This window comes from Lithobates pipiens, unplaced genomic scaffold (assembly GCF_037356315.1).
Source record: "Lithobates pipiens isolate NorthernLeopardFrog02 unplaced genomic scaffold, aLitPip1_a1.2 Scaffold_13, whole genome shotgun sequence".
Taxonomy (NCBI): Eukaryota; Metazoa; Chordata; class Amphibia; order Anura; family Ranidae; genus Lithobates; species Lithobates pipiens.
The window spans coordinates 38,364,295-38,387,929 of NW_027507718.1; the positions used below are offsets into that span (position 1 = coordinate 38,364,295).

General features: G+C 40.0%; 1 protein-coding gene across 4 annotated transcripts in view; it reads right to left on the reverse strand.

Moving 5' to 3' along the window:
* RFX3 (regulatory factor X3) overlaps positions 1–23,635 on the reverse strand; it is a 456,270-nt gene that overhangs the window by 61,784 nt on the left and 370,851 nt on the right. For all 4 annotated transcript variants that reach the window (XM_077475023.1, XM_077475024.1, XM_077475022.1 and 1 more), the window contains 2 exons: positions 11,547–11,728; positions 1,519–1,638 (listed from right to left, as the gene is read on the reverse strand). In XM_077475023.1, the coding sequence (XP_077331149.1) occupies positions 1,519–1,638; positions 11,547–11,728 (302 nt within the window). The remainder of the gene's footprint in view (positions 1–1,518; positions 1,639–11,546; positions 11,729–23,635) is intronic.

A 23,635-nucleotide genomic window follows, 5' to 3' on the forward strand; every position in this document is an offset into this window, starting at 1 on the left:
CTGATTGGGTTAGCATCTTTGATTGCATGAATAGGAAGAGATTATGTGGTCCCCGTGGTCGAGCATTTATCACCTCATTCTCGATCCACCACTCCCCTGTGTATTGGAGGTACAGGAGACAGCTATACTGATGTAGGAGCCTAACATTACACCCATATGCGGAAGCAATGCTTTAGGTCCAGCCTGCTGTCAAAGGGAAAAAAAATGGGGGGTGGTCAAGGGGTGAGGCAGTGGATGCTGAGCATGCTACATATTACACCCTAAATACAGGTGTAACATGTTCATAAAGGTGAACGTATCCTTTACCTTGGTGTCAGAATCAGGGATTATTGCTTGCACAGAGATAAACGATCCCTAGGTGAGCATCTATGCTCCAGTTCTATGGGGATCATACTGTACATAGCTTCATAAAAGCAAGTGATGTAACTATTTCAAGCACTGTATCCCAAAATTAGGTTGTATAGAAGTGCAGTAATGAGCACTTCCATCCTCAGTAGCATTTATTGCCCCGTAGAAAAACATGTTAGAAAGTTTCCACAAAGTGTGCACCAGTAACTTTCACTGGTTGAAAGCAGCACAGCCCTGATTGGTTAACAGTACTGAGCCCCCTCTCCTGCTGTGAGGAGAGTTAAAGGATGGTGACTGCAATGAAAGGTATAGAACTCCTTTGCAGACAGGCAGATATTTCACAATCTGTCACTTAGACAAATGCATCAGCGTTTATCCCCACATGTGCGTACAGTCTATTTCCTTGAATACATACATGGATAAATGGCAATATAAAACCCTTTGGCATTCACAAGCAACCAGACATGTAAAATAATTTACTTGTAATGGTGGCTGTATGTAGCACATATGCTTCACGTGTGCAAGAAATCGATGAACATTTTATACTTCAGGGCTAGGGAATGTGCAAACACCCATGTGCACGACACCTATAAAGTGTTTTTTTTTTAAATATCTACTTGAAGTCCAGCATTAAATATTCTTTAGATATCATAAAACACTCAAATATTACCAATAAATGCTCTATGGTGGAGGCTAACCTTAGCTCAGCTTTCGTCTTCTGATTTACATCATCTTTACAGTACACCCTGAAGCAGTACAGTAAACTCAGCCCACATGTAAATGGATGTCCACCCACTCACCATAGAAGGTATCACAACACAGTCAACAAACTCTAATTAAAATAATCTAGAAAAACTCTTCACATCAATTGCTGTTAGCATGAAAAATACTGATTCTGTAAATATTTGCTTAGAGAAAGATTTTCAGAATTGATCATAGTACAATCATACAGCAACCAGCGTTTTTCATACAATCTGTACCACACTACTACTACTAGTACTTCTTATGAAATGACTTTTAAAGATTTTAAAATGATTTAATTATTTACAGCTTTATAGTATATAAAGAACTAGAAAAAACATATTATACAATCATTTATTTATAGCTGTACCCCTGAAAAAGAACACCTCAAGCCTGTATGACAGAACTGCACCCACTGTTTTTACATACCGTTGTTTCTGCTGCATCGGTTGCTGTCTCATAGCCATATATTGCATGTCCTCTTGTAAACGATTAAGAGGGGAATCTGGCTTGACACGAATCCCGTAATAATGGTATTTGGAGTTACCTCTTTCATAATAAAAAAAAAAAAGGAAGAGGATTCAGAGAGGTGGATTAAAATGATTTTACAGGTAATTGTATGCATAATTAAACATACTAATCTCTCTTCACAATTCCAAAAAACGGTCAGCTTTGGTAAAAATACATAAAGAAGCTCAAAGCGTGACATAAACTCAAAGATAATGTATTCTGCATAATTCTAATTACACAGAGCGTGCTTAGGAACAATTCCTATAAACTACTAAGTAATAGTAATAATACTGTTCTCAAATAAGCAAGTCAGTTTAAGTTGCCATAATCAGGGACAGCACCTAATGCATTAAACAGTATATCTTTTTTGAAAGGAAACATCAAGCACATTGATTGGATATTAATAAAGACTGCTATAAGTGGCTTGGGGCAGTACTTAGAGAACTTGTAATCTGCTTTTCATGGAAAAAAATGTAAAAGTACTGAAAATGATGTAACATAGTTAAAGTGACAAATTCTGGGTTGAAAAAAAAACAAACAATCTATTCATGTGCTGTATGTATTTATAACTCAAAAAAAGAACTTCTATTGCTCCCAGTCTTCAACAATTTCTTTTCTTTTTTTTTTTTTTTTTTTTGCTGTTGTGTTCTGACTTCCAGCTAGAGGGTGGCTACATTGATTCTTCATGTTCCCGCTGTAAGTAGGAGCGTAGCCACTAATTCTCACTCTAAAAATTAACTTTGAACTATAAAATGTATTGTATTGTGGAGCAGTACACATGATCACATTTAACATGCACTGTTCATTTCAAACAAATAGAAGTAAAGTTGAAAAGATTTCACATTTTCACTTTTATATATTTCTCTTTGAAGCTTACTTCTTTGTTATGCGTAACATTATGGTTTAACCACTTGCTTTCCACAAGATTCCTAGTCCCTGGGTTTCTCCAGGGACTCCGCCAATCGCGTTGGGACCCTTCGGGGGTAAGACCGTGCTATATCAAGATATCTCTCAACTCAAGGTTTACCCCCCTTCATGACCAGGTCATTTTTGTAATACGGCCCTGAGTTACTTTAACTGAAAATTGCGCAGTCTTGCGATGCTGTACCCAAATAAAATTGATGTCCTTTTTTTCCCACAAAGAGTTTTATTTTGATGGTATTTGATAACCACTGTGGTTTTTATTTTTTTGCGCTATAAACAAAAAAAGACCAACACATAAAACACATCCAATAAATCTTTTTTTTTTTTTATCGAATTTCTTCATCAATTTAGGCCAATATGTATTCTGCTACATATTTTTGGTAAAAAATCCCAATAACCATATATTGATTGGTTTGCGCAAAAGTTATAGAGTCTACAAACTATGGGATATTTTTATTTATTTATTATTTTACTAGTAATGGCGACGATCAGCAACTTATAGCGGGACTACAATATTGCAGAGGACAAAGCGGCCACTGACACTTTTGGGGGACCAGTGACATATTTACAGTGATCAGTGCTACAAAATGTGTTCCTAGCTGGTGTGTTCTTACTGTGGTCGAGGTGATTGTACGAGGGGAAGGCATTGATCCATGTCCCTGCTTTACAGGATCTATGCCTTCTGTACTGACAGAACAGAGATCTGCCTTGCTTACATTGGATGACCACTGTTCCGCCTCTGTACTGAAGGATTGGCTGGTGCCGGTGGACATTGAGTCTGCTGTACCCACGATCAGCTTCATCTGTGTATAATCACAGCAGGTGCAGACCACCGGCAGTGAACATGCATGCCCCAGACCCAGAAGTGTCGGATCATGTATTAGGTACATGACCCAGTGCAGCCATGCCACTTTGCCATTGTATATATAAAGTGTACGGTCGGCAAGTAGTTAATATGAGTTTTTACACACATATTTTTGTATTGATCACTACAGAGATATATGTTTTGTGCACCTTTTAGATCAATTATTTTTGTAAATCCTTTATGTCTGTAATATAGGTTGCTGTATTACCGCTTGCACAATTTTTTCGTGTGTTTAAATAATGCAGGGAGAGAGGAGGGAGCCGCTACATATGGGCAATGTACTGAAGGGAGAAAGGACTGGAGTAGACAAGGACAATAACCCCTGTCAGATTTTTTTCCCGTCATCTGTGTCCCATTGTGGAGATTTCCCTTCACTTCCTGTCCTATAGTCAAACAGAAAATGAGAAGAAATCCCAGCAAATCACAGGAATTTATTGGGGGCCCCCAGGTCACTAGAACTAGTGTCCACATTGGAAGATTTCCTTTCTATAACTTTTCTGGGGACAACGCAAAATTTGGGATTTTCTTTTGCTTTCACTTTTAATAATAATGGTAAACAGGACAAATAAAGGGGGTGAATCAGACAGCAATAAAAACTTGCAAATGTTCTAATCTCTCTCCACTCTATCCATAACTAAAAAAAAGTTTTGGCTTTAGTTCTACTTTAATGCAGGGTATGCATTAGGGTAAAAAAATTATTGGCTTTAGAATCACTTTAAGTGGAAAAAAAGACCATTAGGTTCAACTAAAGCAAAGCAAATGAATTGCCAGACCAGAATCGTGAATGTTGAGAGGGCAGAGCATGGTAAGAAAACATTATAAAGCAAAGATTGCTCCCTCTCATAATAACAATTCTACACATTTTTTCTCCTAGTTGTTCATTTTTATTGCATTAAGGGCCAGTTCACACCATATGCAGTTCCACGCAGTTCCGGTTTTTCTGCACCAAAACACTCAGTTCCGGTCAGTTTCTGCACCAGAAACCAACCGGAAACTGATCAGAAACTGACTGCATGGTGGGTGTGAACTAGAGCCATTGGAATACATGGAAAACACTGTGCATGCATTTTTAGTGCAGAAAAAAGCACACAGAACTGAACGGAACTGCGTCTGGTGTGAACTGGCCTTTTCTTTTTTAAACACATAGAACCAGTTCCCCGAAGACTTTTCCACATTTTCACAGCACTGACAATGATGAACACTACCTGTGTTTTGAGGTTACATTTCTTTCGCTTCAGAAGCAAAATGTGCTCTTACATCATTTCTTTTTTTCTTTTTTTTTGGTGGTGGGGGGGGGGGGAGGGGGGGTTGTTGAATTTTCTGTATGGATCATATATTTGCAAAGGCAAACAATCCTATTTTTCTTAATTCTTTCTTCTCTACAGTAAATAAATTCAGTTAAGACAGGGGTGTCCAAACTACGGCCCTCCAGCTGTTGCAGAACTACACATCCCATGAGGCATTGTAAAACTCTGACATTCAAAGACATGACTAGGCATGATGGGGATTGTAGTTCCTGAACAACTGGAGGGCCGTAGTTTGGACACCCCTGAGTTAAGATAATCTTCCTCAAGAAAAAAAAGTCAATCTGTTTGAAACAATTTGTCTTTCGCTTTAACTTTGTGGATGGTTTACAAATCATTTCTTTTTCTAACTTTTGGCTGTTTGGAAAATACAGTGGAATAATTAGAATTTCATAACTGCCATTATTCAGCCAAGAAACCCCTTGTTCTAAACATCAGTCAACCAGGTCTTTCCTATGTTTTCTCAGTTTCTTTTCAATCACAGTTGGATGTAATTCCATGTAGAGACGATTTAGACACTACAATTTTCCAACAGTACTTTTCAGTTTGTCACTTCCCTATTGCTTTCTGTTCTCTTGTCCTATAATATGCAAAATGTTTCATATTTGCATTTAACAAACATTAAAATTAAACTTTTAAATTAGTCTACACTATTTATCTCCAGATCACTAGAAAGCTCAGGAGTTCAGGTTTAATAGATGTTTTAAGCTTTGTATACACTGGGTCTGAATTAGTGCTATAAAAAGTAAAGTTGCAGGGAGCTGGGAGTATTGAGCAGATATCATTTCACAGCAATGCCGAATCACCTGTTCATTTTTAAAACAACATTTTGGTATGTTGTCCTTTTCAATAGGCAACCTCCACATGTGATAGTTGAAACAGTACCTTATTCTTGCAGATGGCTACCCTTTTCAAGAACAATATTTTGCAGCAAGAAGACAAATAAATGACATGGTGTTCTCTAGTCTTACTCATCTCTTAACCACTTGCCTACTGGGCCCTCCTGCCCAGACCAATTTTCAGCTTTCGGTGCTCTCACACTCTGAATGACAATTACTCAGTCATGCAACACTGTACCCAAATTCATTTTTTATTTTTTGCGCTATAAATGAAAAAAGACCGAAAATTTTGAAAAAAAACACATTTTTCTTTGTTTCTGGGATAAAATTATGCAAATTATTAATTTTTCTTCATACATTTTGGCCACAATTTATACTGCTACATATCTTTGGTAAAAATAACCCAAATTAGTGGATATTATTTAGTCTTTGTGAAAGTTAGAGAGTCCACAAGCTGTGGTGCGAATCATAAAAAATTGATCACACCTGATGTACTGGTGGCCTATCTCATTTCTTGCGACCTGAATAAGCCAGGAAAGTACCAATACCCCCCAAATGACCCCTTTTTGAAAAGTAGACATTCCAAGGTATTTAGTAAGAGGCATAATAAGGTTTTTGGTGTTGTCATTTTTTCCCACAATTCTTTGCAAAATGAAGATTTTTTTGTTTTTATTTTTTTTTTCCACAAAATTGTCATTGTAATAGGTTATTTCTCTCACATGGCATGTGTATACCACAAATAATGCCCCAAAATACATTCTGCTACTCCTCCTGAGTATTATGATACCACATGTGTGGGACTTTTTCACAGCCTGGGCACTTAGAGAGGCCCAACATGCAGGGAGCGCCATCACGTGTTCTAGGAGCATAAATTACACATCTAACTTGTTGACTACCTATTACACTTTTGAAGGCCCTGGAGCACCAGGACAATGACACATGACACTGACGTGGCACTGATGGCAGATGGCACTGATACGTGGCACAGATGGCACGTGACACTGATGACAGATGGCACTGATGACACTTGACACCGATGACAGATGGAACTAATATGTGGCACTGATGACACGTGACACTGATGTGGCACTGATGACAGATGGCATTAATACCTGGCACTGATGACAGATGGCACTAATACGTGGCACTGACAGATGGCACTAATACGTGGCACTGATGACTCCTGACACTGATGACAGATGGCACCAATACATGGCACTGATGACACGTGACACTGACAGGTGGCACTGGGGACACATGGCACTAGAGACAGGAGGCACTGGGGACACGTGGCACTGGGGACAGGTGGCACAGATAGGTGGCACTGGGGACAGGTGGTACTGGGGACAGATGACACTGTTAGATGGTACTGGGGACAGGTGGCATTAATAGGTGGCACTGGGGACACATGGCACGGACAGGTGGCACTGGGGACACATGGCACAGACAGGTGGCACTGGGGACACATGGCACAGACAGGTGGCACTGGGGACACATGGCACAGACAGGTGGCACTGGGGACAGATGGCACTGATAGGTGGCACAGGGAACAGATGGCACTGATAGGTGGCAGTGGGGACAGGTGGGCATGTGTGTGTGTTTTACTGTGTGTGTTTTACTGTGTGTGTGTGTGTTTTACTGTGTGTGTACTCACAGTCACAGACGCTGCAGCTGCAGCGGTTCATCTCTTCCTCCTCACACGCTGTCTCTGTGTGAGGAGGGGAGCCGGCGATGAGAGATGATCTCATATGTTTACATATGAGATCACCTGTCATTGGATAGCCCGATCAAGTACTAAATGGCTGCTGTGATTGGCCATTTAGAACGATCTGTGATTGGCTGTGTCCGAGGGACACGGCCAACACAGAACTTACCCGATGCGCGCCCCCGTGGCAGCTCGCATTAGGAAAGTAAACAGGAGGACGTCCAGGGACGGCATCCCGGCAGTTAGCGTCTGCTCTGTAGCTGTCTTTGGGCTATAGAGCGGGCGCGAAGCAGTTAAAGCCGCTTTATTTAAAAATTAATAAACAACACTTCCAACTTGAGTTTCTTTTTATAGGTAATAATACTCTTATGAGGGCATTAAGCTGCTGACATACTGTATGTTGAATGCAGTCCCTTGTAGTGGAATTCATTAGGGCAAAGTTCAACTGTACCAGGCAGAATTAACTTCAAATGAAATATGAAGTTTAAAAGCCACTAATGTTCAAGTGGCTACTTGGACGTCAACATTTTAAAGTGGGAAAACATTACAACTGTTTGAGATAGGGGTTCTTTTTTATGGGAGAGCAGTAGACATTTTGCCTTTTTATTTTTCATCAAGTTAATTTACTTACTTTTTCTACTGTTTATGGTATAGAATACAACCCTTCTGTACCCATTATTAAAAGAAAGGCTTTGGTAACAAGTTGTCACTTGATTCTTAAAAAAAGCACCCCTTTTGGCAGTATTTATCTCCATGTCTCTTCAAAGTTTGTAAAGCAAACAAGAAACCTATTTGGCTCATCATATTAGAACTGATAGCATTGTTTCCATGGTTACTACCAGACTGTTGACATTTATAATTGCATAGCTAAGATTTTTTATGTATGTGATTTCTTGGATCCAAAGCCAAATTCAGTATGGAGGTTATACTAGCAGACAGCTAAAGGAAAGTGTCTCGATGCATTTAAAAATGCAGAAAATTTAGACTGTAATAATCAATTAATGTTTCAGTTTAATTTTTATCAAATCATGATATTGCATGCTTTTCCCATTTTACACTTCCTGGCCCTGTGAGGAATGGACAAAAAATGAGGCTGGAGGGACTTGTGATTGTCACCAAGGAGGTCACAAAAAGCAATACAAACTTTGTTGAAGTCCTAATCCTTCCCCTTTCCAACAGGAAATTAAGTCGACTCTCCCCAATATGGGCACATGTAGCTATAACACCCAACAGAAACACTAAGGCCGCGTACACACGGGCTGACTGTCTGCCCAACTTAGTCCGCTGAACAGTGTTTCAGCGGACAATCCGCTCGTGTGTGGGCTTCAGCGGACTTTTTCAGCGGACAGTCTGACGAACAAAGTCTTACGGAATTTCCGTAAGACAGTCCGTTCAAACTTGGTTTTGTCCGTCCAAACTTGGTTTCAGCGGACAGTCCGCTCGTGTGTAGGCAAGTTGGACGGACTAAGTATGGCGCATGCTCAGAAAGGGTTTACACGGCCGAAGGTTGCATTGCAGTGTATAGGACGTCGTTTATCTAGTCCCGTCGTACGTGCTGTACACGTCATCACGCACGCTTTCAGCGGACTGTCTGCTCATCGTGTGTGGTCAAGTCCGTTCATGCTAATTTTGAACGGACTGTCTGTCGGATTGTCTGCCGAACTTAGTTGGGCAGACAATCCGCCCGTGTGTACGCGGCCTAAGCCTTCCTTGCTCTATCCAAAACTAAATAATTTTTGGCTACAATTGAGATTCAGCTGTATGCATGATAGGCAATGTGTAAATAAAAAACAAAGGAAATAACTTTTCTTCTCATTTAACCACTTTCAGACCGGACCATTTTGCTGGCTTAAGACCAGACCACTTTTTGCGATTCGGCACTGCGACACTTTAACTGCGGACGTGCGGCGTGGCTCACAAACAAAATTGACGTCCTTTTTTTCCCACAAATAGAGCTTTCTTTTGGTGGTATTTGATCACCCCTGCGGTTTTTATTTTTTGAGCTATAAACAAAAATAGAGCGACAATTTTGAAAAAAACACATTATTTTTTAAATTGTTGTTATAATAAATATCCCCCAAAAATATATAAAAAAACTTTTTTTCCCTCAGTTTAGGCCGATACGTATTCTTCTACATATTTTTGGTAAAAAAAAAAAATAAGCGATTATTGATTGCTTTGGGCAAAAGTTATAGCGTTTAGGGGATAGTTTTATGCCATTTTTATTAATAATTTTTTTTTACTAGTAATGGCGGCAATCAGCGATTTTTATTGTGACTGCGACATTATGGCGGACACATCAGACATTTTTGACACATTTTTGGGACCATTGTCATTTATACAGCAATCAGTGCTATACAAATGCAGTGATTCCTGTGTAAATGACACTGGCAGTGAAGGGGTTAACCAGGTGGTGGCAGTGTAGGGGTTAGGTGTTCCTAGGGGCGTGTTACTAACTGTGGGGGGCTGGGCTTTGTTTTAGTGAACACTGATCTCTGCTCCAATCACATGGAGCAAAGATCAGCATCACTTGTTGCTAGGCAGAACGGGGAGATGCTGTTTACAACGGCATCTCCCCGTTCAGCCGCCCCGTGAGATGATCGTGGGTATCCCCGAGGCGATCGAGTCCGCGGGACCTGCGACCGGACTCACGGGGGTCCAGACCAGCTGGTGGCGCGCATGCGATGGCAGGGCGGCATATAAAAATGGACGTACCTGTACGCCAATATGCCTGCCCGTGCCATTCTGCCGACGTACATCGGCGTGCGCCGGTCGGGAACTGGTTAAGCAATTAAACTATTCATTTTGACAATGCTTTTTACCCTCTGTTCTCCCAGAAGAAAGGTGCCATCTCTTGTGCCATCACAGAGAGTCAGCATTTACTTCATAAATTAAGATGCTGGCCCGAAGATAGCAATCATGTAAATTCTTGTCTTTATTTTCTTCACGGTTTCCACATATGCTGTCCCACGTCTGCCCTTCATCTAGTCAGCTGCCCGAAAGTGATCACTGGGAACAGGGAGACTGAGGAAATGTCTTTCTTCTGCCTGAAGCAGACTGATGAGATAATTCTCCCAGAATGCTACTCTCACGCATAGGTGCAGTCATTTGACTGGAGCTTAGTGACTGCCTTTTAATTATAAAAGCATTTATTAAATTTTATTTTTTATTATAATATTACAGTATATATAAGGGATTTATTTTATGCAGACATGTAAAATTACTCCTTTAAATGCCAATTGCCTATTTGTAAAAATATTTAAAACATCTGTGCGAGTGAGTGCTCGCTAATATACACTATATATATATATATATATATCTATATATATATATACATGCACACACTAGTTTTCTATGAGACTTATAACAACTTACAGGTTTAGCTCCAGCTGGAAAAAAAACTATCCCTTTAGGTCATTTGTATACATGGTGGTAACAAAATAAGCAAGCCTCAAGGCACATATACCTGCATCTGTTCTGATAGAGACAAAACCTCTAGCAAAAACCTCCAACAAAAACATGTTATTCACTTTCAATTCGAGAGGGGAAGACAGAGACATTGACCAGTTTTTATTGCTTCCCCCTGTCTTTGTTGGAGAGATTTATCTTCATTTCCTGGCCAGGTGATTAATACAATTTTTTTTTGCCAGTTTTAGAAAGTAATACATGGCTAAGCATTGAAACAAAAATATAATCCTTTAGCATATGTGGCCTTTGTAGTAAAGAAAGAAAGGCAGTCTGTGGGAGGTTCTTGCATCCCAAAAGACCTCCTAATCCATAAAGCAGCACCTTGCACCTTAAGATGATCCTCACGGTGCCCAGGTTACCTGCTATTTGTGCCCCGAATTTTGGATATTTGAGCTACATACAATGAAAATCTTCCAAAGACAAAAGATGGCTTCTCTAAGGATTGGGAACCATTTTGGATATGAACCTCCTCAGAATCAGTATTGGTGTAGTAATGGCAACCCACCAGATGCCACTCTTTGAAGTCAATGTAGTACAAAATGAATTCTCATAGCTATGGGAACTCTTTTTTAGATAAGGCTATATATATATATATATATATATATATATATATATATATATATATATACACACACACACACACATACACATTTGTGACATCAATGTTTTAAAAAATTTTGTTTTTTTTAAGGATTCTTTACAGTTGAAACCCAGAATTAACCGCTATCTCCAACTTACATTTTAGAGTTTTATCAAAATGTTGATTGAAACGTTCTGCAGAATTATTTGGATCCCAAATAGCACTCTTAGTGGAAGAGAAAAAAAAATCTGCATATACTAACCTAGTACCCAGTCTTCTCGTTCGGAGTCCCATAAATATGGAGCGGATAAGTTTTCCAAAGGAGGCAGCATTGACTGGGTCTAGTTTGTGCTCCTGACAGTGTCTAAGGTAATGATTGTAGAGAGTGCTTCTGGGAAGGCTCACTCCCTCAGCGGTTTCATAGTTGTCCAGCAGCCACTGGAGCTAGAAGAAACAGATATACTCCAGGTTAACAATTCAGGAAAAATCGAAAAATCTAATTAGATGTTTACTGAGAACATAGCTTAGACCATGTCATTGTAATGAAACTGGAATCTTGGTCCCTTTCCATCTAGTAAGTTTCAATATGATTGAACACATTCTAAATGAGTGGCTACTTAAAAATACAAAGTAATAGAGGATTAATTCACATAATAAAATGGCTAATAAAAAAAACATTTGATCTTTTATTGCTATCATAGAAGTCCAGGTTTTAAATTAAAACAATTTTGGGAAGTGCAACTGCTTTCATTTAAAACAGCTGGAGATCAGCCATTTAAATCTTTGCACCAGTTACCAGAAAGTGCTTCCAATTTCTTTTTTCCTCTAGTGGCCATTAGTTTTATAATTATGCCCATTACAGGAATAGTTTATTTGCACATAGGATGTAAGATTTCTAGTTTTCTTTGTATTTGTAGAAATACAAAATAACACTAGGTATGCAAATGTGAACTAAATGGCAATGTTAATTGGAGAAATGCAACACTGTACCATATTTTAGAGGGAGGAACAGAAATATGAATGAACAGCTACAATTCAGTAGGACCTTCATTGGACCTGGCATCAGATATATTTTTCATTTTAAATGGATGCATGATAAAAGTATAACATTTTCGTGTATTTATTACCTCTGAGATCACAGCACTTCACCCTGACAATGCTTTCATATCTTTCTCTTTTCAGAAGGTCAGAAACATCTTTGTTCAGGCATTATGCAGGGTCAGCTTCTATTTCCTGAATCGAGTTGCTGGCTTAGAGATGACACCATCATGAATATCCTGGTGACTGTGCAATTAGTTTACAAAGGTCTGACACAAACCAGCCCCTGCAGCTGACCCTCACCTTGTGACTGGTTACAAGGTTACAATAATGTAGTCTGATAACTGGGGGTAAGGAGATGGGAAAAATGCTCCTCATGCCTGCAACAGACTGATAACATTATCTTAAGTTCACTTGTAATGTTGCAGAAAGATAGACTTCTAAGATGGAATGATGGATACTTGTGCCCATTGCTGTAGGACTTCATAGTATAGTTTAATGTAGAAATCAACCCAAAACCATTAGGTTCACTTAAGTTAAGCTGACCATGCCCTTGGCAACTCTGGAAGAATTTTTTATCAGCGGTCAGTCAAAACACAGTTTGCTTGGGTATAAACAGCCAACAGATTTTGCCTACTGTTTTTATTTTTTACCAGTTATGAATTGTGAAATAATCAAAATTGCACCAATTGAGACCAAAACAATGTCCATTGTCAGACATCTTTTTGAAAAAAAAAATGTCTGCTTCCACCAAAATTTAAATTACCCTGAAACTAGAAATCAACCGAAACTATGGATATCAGATGTTTGAGTACTGTTCAGATACATACAATATTTTATTTAATCAAAAGCTAAAGGAAAATGTCCACAAAATAGTCAAATGAATGTCCAGCATTGGTGTGGTTTACAGATTTGAGTGACAAGCATATCTAAAGTGGGTGATGATGGGAGGAGATCAACTGTAAATAACTGAAGTGAGATCAAGTATGATTAAGTTCAGATCAGAGCATACAAATGAATAGGTAAAAGTAGCTTTTCCACTCACTAAACCATTAGAGCGATAATTGATTTAACCTTTTTTTCATGCTAATAAATACTGCAATGCATAGCACAATATACTTTACAGACTTCACAGTATAATTTATCAGTCTGCTAATGTACAGCTATAGTTTCAAACTACCAATTTATTTATTAGTTTGGCCATTTATGCTTCAATATTCTGAATGCATATTTTTAACTCATACAGTGGTAAGAAAAGGTATATGAACCCCTTGCAATTAACTGCACTAATCTGCCCTAAAATCTAAGGCTGGCCACAGTCAAGTAAAAAACGGAATGTTTTGTTTATCAAAAGACAAACATGGCGTATATGATTGTGACATAATTTGTTTTGTTTAAAAATAAAAATAAAAAAATACAGCATGTTGGATCAGGCACCTTCCATTGTGGCACGAAAATCACGTATCACAGCTGGCACACTAATGATGCAAGAAAGAAATAACTTGATGATCAACAAGAATTTTTGTTCGGTTTTCAACTTGTCTATGGCCTGCTTAAGTAACAATAGATAAATAAAATGTGCTTAAGCTGATAACACACAATTTTAATTTCCAGTGTCTCTATTGAACAAACCCATTAAACCTTCACTGTGTTTGAGGAAAAAAGTAAGCAAACCCGTAGACTAATTACTTCAACAAAAGCTAATTGGAGTCAGTAGTTTGCACACCTGGAGGCCAATTAATGAAATTAGTTTAGAGGTGTGGTTTACAGCTACTTTGATTGATAAAAGACACTCAAACATTTTAGGATAGCTGTTCAAGAGAAGTACCAGCTGATACAAACCATGCCTTGCAAAATGGAACTCTATGAAGACAAATGATCAAGAGTATCTGATCTGCAGAAGATCCCACATGTAACAGCTAAAGGCTTGAGGACATCACTGGGACTATTATTATTATACACGATTTATATAGCGCCAACAGTTTACGCAGTGCTTTACAATGTATAGGGGGGACAACACAATCACAGTACAATACAAAAGGTACAGGAGGGCAGGAGGTACAGGAGGGAACTAGCAAAAATCCCTGTTCATGAGTATACCATACGTAAGTCTTTGAACAGGCACGGTAAAAAAACATTGCTGCGTGCCTAAAGTTTGGCAAAGGGCACAAGATTATGGCTGATGTAGTATGTTACCAACAGGACATGCGATATACATATAAGTGGTGTTCTACAGTTTCTGATAACTTCACAATGATTGCACCGGGACTCAAGATTAGCAGAATCACCGGAAGCATTTCAGAAGTTGATTCTTTCTTCAGGGGTATATAGCAGTAGAACATAAGCACTGATGTTATCAAGAAAAAATGTTTTTTATACAGCAGCCAAAAGGATTAAAAAATAATCAGTGATATATAGCCTGATACCGGGCGGTACCGGGGGGGGGGGGGGGGGTAGCACACCCTCAATGCAACTCGGAAGATTCAACAAGGACTACCTAAAGCACACGCCATTACATATACCTACAAGGGAGGCTGTTCAGGCCCCCTCACTGTGAGTGGAAACCAGTCTGTATATCTGACTATATTTTGCTGTGGTGTTCCTGCCTCCTCTTGGAATGCGTTTGTTTGATCTTCACAGTGGCATTGAAGGTATTCCCTTGCTTCTATCTGTAGAGCATGACAATGATCGTAATCATCAAAGTAAATCCACCACAGACTGGCTTCAGACAAAAAAAAGAAATCATTTTGGACCTGTCAGAGCTCAGTTCTTAACCCTATAGAAATGCTGTGGAATGACCTCAAGAGAGCCGTTCACACCAGATATCCTACAAATGGGTCTGAGCGGAGGAGTTTTGTAAAGAGATTGCTTGAAGTCAAAATAAGGTCCGACCTGCAATGAAATTCAAGGATTCACTTTCTTTTTCCTCCATCACTGTGAATGTTTAACCACTTGCCGACCGCCTCACGCCGATGTACGTCGGCAGAATGGCACGGGCAGGCATAAGCACGTACATGTACGTGCTTTGCCTCCCGCGGGTCGGGGGCCCGATCGGGCCCCCGCCCGGTGCCTGCGGCGGTCGGTTTTCGTTCGGGAGCGATCCCGGACGAGGGGACGGCCATTCATTCATGGCCACCCCCTCGCGATCGCTCCCGACGAATGGAAATCCCCGGTGACATCACTTCCTCTCCTGTAATGTAAACACAGGAGAGGAAGTGATGTATTCTCTCCTCCGTGTCGGTATTTTTCGTTCCGACACGGAGGAGAGCAGATCAGTGAGTTGCACCAACACATCCCACACACAGTAGAACATGCCAGGCACACTCACACCCCCCCTTTACCCCCCGATCACCCCCCCAATTACCCCTGCCCCCCAGTCACAGTGACACCAATGTCATTTTTTTTTTTTTTTTTTTTTTTTTGCATTGGTGTCATTTGTGACTGTAATAACTGTTAGGGCAGTTAGGGTTAGCCCCCTTTAGTTCTAATGTACCCCCCTAACCCCCCCAATAAAGGTTTAACCCCGTGATCACCCCCCGTCGCCAGTGTCACTAAGGCTGGGTTCACATTGCAGCGGTTTATGAGAACGAATGTGATTCGCACCGCACTGCAGTGCAAATCACATCCGATCTCTGTGCGATTCGAGTTCAGCCATTCGCCGCACCCGCCGCACCCGCCACACCCGCCGCACCCGCCGCAAATTCGCACGGGACCCTTTTTTTGGCCCGCAGCAGAATCGGATCGCATGGGTGTTCACACCATGCGATCCGAGTTTGCAGATCGCACTGCGATATGCGAACTGATCTGGGGGTGTCAGTAACATTTCACTGACACTCCCAGCAGTTCGCATAGGGCAGTGTGAACTGCCGCCGGGAGGCATGCGATGCGGGAACCCGCCGCGGATTCGCGGCGTTTCCGCATCGCTCCAGTGTGAACCCAGCCTAATAAGCGATCATTTTTCTGATCGCCGTATTAGTGTCACAGGTGACGCTAGTTAGGCAGGTAGGTATTTAGGTTCGCCGCAGCTTTTTATAGCGCTAGGGACCCCCATATACTACCGCATAAAGCCCCCTGATTGCCCCCTAGTTAACCCTTTCACCAGTGATCACCATATAACTGTTACAGGTGACGCTGGTTGGTTAGTTATTTTTTTATAGTTTCAGGGCACCCGCCATTTATTACCTAATAAAGGTTTAACCCCCTGATCACCCGGCAGGTGTCATTTGTGACTAATAACTGTTAGGGCAGTTAGGGTTAGCCCCCTTTAGTTCTAAGGTACCCCCCTAACCCCCCCAATAAAGGTTTAACCCCGTGATCACCCCCCGTCGCCAGTGTCACTAAGGCTGGGTTCACATTGCAGCGGTTTATGAGAACGGATGTGATTCGCACCGCACTGCAGTGCAAATCACATCCGATCTCTGTGCGATTCGAGTTCAGCTATACAGATAGTATGGCTGAATTCGTGTCGCACCCGCCGCACCCGCCGCAAACTCGCACGGGACCCTTTTTTTGGTCCGCAGCAGAATCGGATCGCATGGGTGTTCACACCATGCGATCCAAGTTTGCAGATCGCACTGCGATATGCGAACTGATCTGGGGGTGTCATTAACATTTCACTGACACTCCCAGCAGTTCGCATAGGGCAGTGTGAACTGCCGCCGGGAGGCATGCGATGCGGGAACCCGCCGCGCATTCGTGGCGTTCCCGCATCGCTCCAGTGTGAACCCAGCCTAATAAGCGATCGTTTTTCTGATCGCTGTATTAGTGTCACAGGTGACGCTAGTTAGGCAGGTAGGTATTTAGGTTCGCCGCAGCTTTTTATAGCGCCAGGGACCCCCATATACTACCGCATAAAGCCCCCTGATTGCCCCCTAGTTAACCCTTTCACCAGTGATCACCATATAACTGTTACAGGTGACGCTGGTTGGTTAGTTATTTTTTTATAGTTTCAGGGCACCCGCCATTTATTACCTAGTCTCACTAGTGTACCCCTAAATTTAGGGGTGTCTACTTTCTAAAATGGGGTCATTTGGGGGGGGGGGTTTGTGCCATCTTGGCATTTTATGGCCTTCAAAACTGTAACGCCCTTAGAAAGCCTGAAGGCGGTGCTTGGTTTTTGGGGCCCCGTACGCGGCTAGGCTCCCAAAAAGTCCCACATATGTGGTATCCCCGTACTCAGGAGAAGCAGCAGAATTTATTTTGGGGTGTCATTTCACATATGCCCATGGCATGCGTGAGCAATATATCATTTAGTGACAACTTTGTGAAAAAAAAAAAAAGTTTGTAATTTTCCCGCAACTTGTGGCAAAATATAAAATATTCCATGGACTCAACATGCCTCTCAGCAAATAGCTTGGGGTGTCTACTTTCTAAAATGGGGTCATTTGTGGGGGTTTTGTGCCATCTTGGCATTTTATGGCCTTCAAAACTGTAATAGGTAGTGAGAAGTGAACTCAAAAAATTACGCCCTTAGAAAGCCTGAAGGCGGTGCTTGGTTTTCGGGGCCCCGTACGCGGCTAGGCTCCCAAAAAGTCCCACATATGTGGTATCCCCGTACTCAGGAGAAGCAGCAGAATTTATTTTGGGGTGTCATTTCACATATGCCCATGGCATGCATGAGCAATATATCATTTAGTGACAACTTTGTGAAAAAAAAAAAAAAAAAAAGTTTGTAATTTTCCCGCAACTTGTGGCAAAATATAAAATATTCCATGGACTCAACATGCCTCTCAGCAAATAGCTTGGGGTGTCTACTTTCTAAAATGGGGTCATTTGTGGGGGTTTTGTGCCATCTTGGCATTTTATGGCCTTCAAAACTGTAATAGGTAGTGAGGCGTGAAATCAAAAATTTACGCCCTTAGAAAGCCTGAAGGCGGTGCTTGGTTTTCGGGGCCCTGTACGCGGCTAGGCTCCCAAAAAGTCCCACATATGTGGTATCCCCGTACTCAGGAGAAGCAGCAGAATTTATTTTGGGGTGTCATTTCACATACGCCCATAGCATGTGTGAGCAATATATCATTTAGTGACAACTTTGTGTAAAAAAAAAAAAAAAATTTTTTTTTTGTCATTATTCAATCGCTTGAGGCAAAAAAATAAAATATTCAATGGGCTCAACATGCCTCTTATCAATTTCCTTAGGGGGTCTACTTTCCAAAATGGGGTCATTTGGTGGGGTTTTGTACTGCCCTGTCATTTTAGCACCTCAAGAAATGAGATAGACAGTCGTAAACTAAAAGCTGCGTAAATTCCAGAAAACGTACCTTAGTTTGTAGATGTGACAACTTTTGCGCAAACCAATAAATATACAATTATTGACTTTTTTTTTACCAAAGACATGTGGCTGAATACATTTTGGCCTAAATGTATGACTAAAATTGAGTTTATTGGATTTTTCTAATAACAAAAAGTAGAAAATATCATTTTTTTTCAAAATTTGCGGTCTTTTTACGTTTATATCGCAAAAAATAAAAATCGCAGAGGCAATCAAATACCATCAAAAGAAAGCTCTATTTGTGGGAAGAAAAGGACGCAAATTTTGTTTGGGTACAACATTGCATGACCGCGCAATTACCAGTTAAAGCAGCGCAGTGCCAAAGTGTAAAAAGACCTCTGGTCATTTACCAGCAAAATGGTCCGGTCTGAAAGTGGTTAATGGGTGCATTCAATAAAGACATGAGGAATTAGAACAGTTTGTGTGTTACCAGCTTAAGTGCATTGTGTTTGTCTACTGTTATGAATTAGATAAAGATCAGATCACAATTTATGGCAAATTACTGCAAAAAACAAAAAAACAAAACAAAAACTGTTAATTTACATACTTTTTCTTGTCACTGTAAATGTGTAACTGGATGTGTACGCATACATAGATAGATATACAGATACTTTTGATAGACAAATAACGTACTATATAGAAAGCATTCATTATACTTTCCATGTACTTAGAATTGAAATCATAGTATGCAGTATGGTGAAAACGTAAGTAAACAGCTCTGCTTATCCTGTTAGAAGTATTTGCTGGAAAATAACAAATGTACATAAAGGGTTTGCAATGGATTTGAACTTCACGCCTACGTATGGTATAAAGAACTTGTAGTAAAGTAAGAAGATAGTTTTGTTAAGTTTAAGAATTTAGATTGAACCAGCTAGTGTAGTCTGTATTTACACTGACCCAATGTTCCAAATAGAGTGAGAGAATCATGAGAGGCTGTGGGTGGATGATAGCTAGTGATAAAAGAGAATAAACAGTTGCACATTCCATTTTCACAGATTGGAGAAGATATATAAGCAATTTAGAGCAAATAAGAACTAAATGAGAGATTGAAGATTTAATATAAGTTGCAGATAAAGATAGCAAGATTCATTAAAGTATACATTCGGATTATTAAAGAAGGCAGCTGTGTTTACGGAGTGATTGTAGTAGGTGTATCATATGCCCTAAATCATGTGTAGCTGTAGAAAAAAAAAGTTAGGATGATATTATATAGGGCCAGATAAATACTTTCTACCCTAAAGAAAACTGTCTTGCGCTGCCCCTTTCCTACCCCATTCACAAGACCAGACATTGTAGTCTCACTATTCCATCGATTAAATTGCACAGGCTGTCCAAATTGCTATAGCAAGTAGGGTGCCACAGCCTATTATGGCAAAGCATAAATTCTGATAAGATTTTTATGATTTATGGATTTGTTGCTTGAGGAATAAGACTTTTGCCCAGAATCCCTTGATGCAAAAATGTAAATTTGACATTTAGATATTTATGGAGACTGACTTCACACCTATGTATTGCATATTATACCAGAGTTGCACGTTTTAGCACGTAATCACAACTTATGGTAACTCAATAATACATAATTATATAAAATATTATATAATATTTTGTGAGGTGTGTTGCAGTACCATTTATTCACAATGGCATTAGAATGCTAAATTACAGTAAATGCAAAAAACACACCAGCACTCCATTGCATCACAATGCGCAAGACCCTCATGTTGAAAAAAAAAAGTTGCTTTGACATTTGTTTGGTGCAATGCGTTGGTATCCCATTCTAAACGACCGAGGTCCCTGAACACAACACACATTACCCAATGTGTAAAGAGACCCAAAGTAAGGATTCAGATATTATTGTGATCCTTTACTGTAGCCAGCAAACATCATGTTTGTAGTTCAGCTGAAAGATACAGTATTCAGACCATTTTACTCTTCCTTGTCTGAGGGGTTAATAAATTTAGATGAAAAGTGGAGCCCTACTGCAATCCCCTTGGTGTGGTTACAAACAGGGGCCCTTCTCTCTCTTTTTCCTTGTAAACAAAGCAAGACCCATGCCATTTATTTGGTCCATCGCAATAGTATTTAGATAATCAGCTCCATTCATATCAAGAGGCATAGTGGCAGTGTTTGTATGAAAAAGATGGGTAGCCTGTAGGGCAATTGCTGATAGATCAAAAAAAGTAACACAATTTAAGGGGATGACTAATGACAAAACGTATTTGTTGGTATACTACCCATGTAACCTACATACTATACGGTGTCCATTATTTTGGAAGAACCACATGAAAACAGAGCGTGAGGATAGCAGAAAACATAAAAAAATTAGGAAGGATTTTTGTAAACATGTGTCTAGGCATTTTAACCATTTGTCTACCAAAGGTACTTTCATAATTAACTTGATTTAACCACATGTCTACCATGATAACAGCTGCTGCAACTGTGAACTTAACATCGGCTATAAGAGTCGATTCAATCACTTTTATGGGGCTCTCAAAGGGCAAAAGAAATGTATAAAATAAATAAAAATATTTAAACAAAAATGTAAGCCACCCTCATCACATTCCTTTACCCCATATAACAAGTGCAGCATAAGGCAAAAACAATCAATCAATTGCGCCACACATGTGAGATATCTGTGTGAATGTCGGAGTGAGAGCAATACTTCTAGGGGCATCATTCATAGCTAAATCTACATCGATGACATATAAAGGCTTTTAAAGCTTCAGCTATGAAGAATTTTGGGTGTCAAAGTTTTTCAATGGGTGTGCACAATTTTAGGTATTGACATATTTAGTATCTATTTACAATTAAATTTGTATAAAAAAATGACAAATATTTTTGTTTGCACTAAAATAAATATCAGAAAATTTTCCAAAAAATACAATTTACACCCTTTTATTCTCCATGGTCTCTGCTTTCGGAGAATATATATACAATTTTGGGGGTGGGGTATAGTAATTTGTAGCAAAAAAAGGGTGATAAAAATTTGAAAATTCCCCGTTAGAGATTGGTTAAAAAATGCTATAATAAAGACTACGTGGGTTAAGGTTTTATGGAATTAACAGAGTGTTCAGGCTTTAGATGGGATCAGATATGAAAAAAGCGCTATCTCCAAATCAAACAAAGTGGATTTTTAAGTTGGAAACATTGTATCTCAGAGGTCTCAATATTCATATAGATCTAAACTGTTTCAATTCAAACTATTAATGGAATTTAGGGCAGGTTCCATTAACAGTATCATATAGATTTATCACTTAATGAATTCGAGGACCTGACCCACAAATAGTCTCATCGAGGATTCTTAATATTAAATATGTTATTAGAGACTGAGTGAACTGCAATCAGGTAGTTGACCACTAGATATCATCAGGGTTTTTTTAAAGAATGTCAGGAAAGCCTGGGGTTAATAGATGTGTAATAATGGTTGCAAGATAACAGTGCAAAGACAGCTCCTGGAGATGCCAGAACTGACAAAAACACTCATCTAGTAGAACGCTGTACTGTGACATCATTACATTTGAAAGGGGCTGCAGTCACAGAGGTTGATGTGAAGCGTCATACACGATAAAGTGAGAATTTCCTTAGTGCTAGGAAAGTTTTGTCTTAATAAATTTTTATGGTTTCATTCTATGTTTGCTGACTGTTCTCTGGGTTTTTCCACCCTTATCTGGGACACGCCTGTTACAGTAGTAGTGTGCAGCAGTACTTTGGTAAAAGGATGAGGGATCTCTTTTATTTAATGCCTTTTAGAGGCAGCATAAAACAAGTTCTTTTACCTTGTTTTATGGCTCTTGGCTGCTTCAGAATAGTATGGATGTTGATGAAGCGGTGCAGAAACCAATTCCTGTGTTGTTTCAAAGTAACCATGCTATGCTACCAAAGCTGTAATAGGTAGGCTTCCAACTTAAAATTCATTTCCACTTTTGCAGTCAAAATGTGAGAACAACCCACTATATGATTCTGTTTTTACTTACACAGCATACCTAAAAAAACAATGTAATGTTTCTCAGGAGAAGGTTTTATGCTGATTGCAAGGATTTCTGAACAATGTCAGTATGAGTCTGTCCCGGGGACAGAACGAGTCTCCTGTCATTAACATACAATGGAGAAACAAACCTTTTAAACCTTTAAGGCCAGCCATACAATGTTTGAAATTCACGATTTATCACTTGCGGCTGTTATAGTCGCTAATAATAATCACTGTCTTCTCCTGGCGGGGGTGTCACATACCTGAATGTGGAGTCCGAGATGATGAGCGTGGCCTCCTGCACAATTCCTGTCCAAGCACCCCTGGTAGTGGAGACAGGGACTGCTAAGGAAGTGGAAGGGTGCAGGTGCCTGGCAGCTGTAGGAGTGAGGAGTTATAGACAGGATCTGATTAACCTACCAGCATGTCTTTGGAGTGTAGGAGGAAACCGGAATACCCAGAGGAACCCCACGCAGGCACAGGGAGAACATGCAAACTCCAGGAAGATGGTGTCGTGGTCAGGATTTGAACCAGCGACACTATTGCTGCTAGGTGAGAGTGCTAGCCACTATACCCCTTTTCTGCAATCGAGGATAGTTTCAATTTCTTCTTTCCCACCCCCCATTATGGCTTCTGGAGGTTCCGCCTCTCAATCAGGAAAACGATTCGATACATCAAGCTTAAGTAATGAAACGTGAAACCCGAGATGAATTCTGAATGAATGTGGAAGTTCCAGTTCATAGGCCACTGAATTATTTTTTCTTTTAACTGGGAATGGCCCCACATATCTAGGCCCAGTTTTTTAGAGGGACATGCCAACTTCAAGTTCACTGTTGAGAGCCATACACGATCACCAGATCTCAAATCCAGTTCTCCCCTTCTTTTTTTTATCAAAATACTTCTGGTTATCTTCCTGTGCTTTGGAAATGGTTTCCCTTAGTATATGGTTGTTAGTGTTGAAGAAGTTCAACTTGTCCTGGATAGCCGGCAAGGGGGAATCTGGTACCAGCATAGGCAAAAAAAAGGGGTCAAAACCATAATTGGAAAAGAAGGGTGACTAATTTGTGGCAGAATGGGT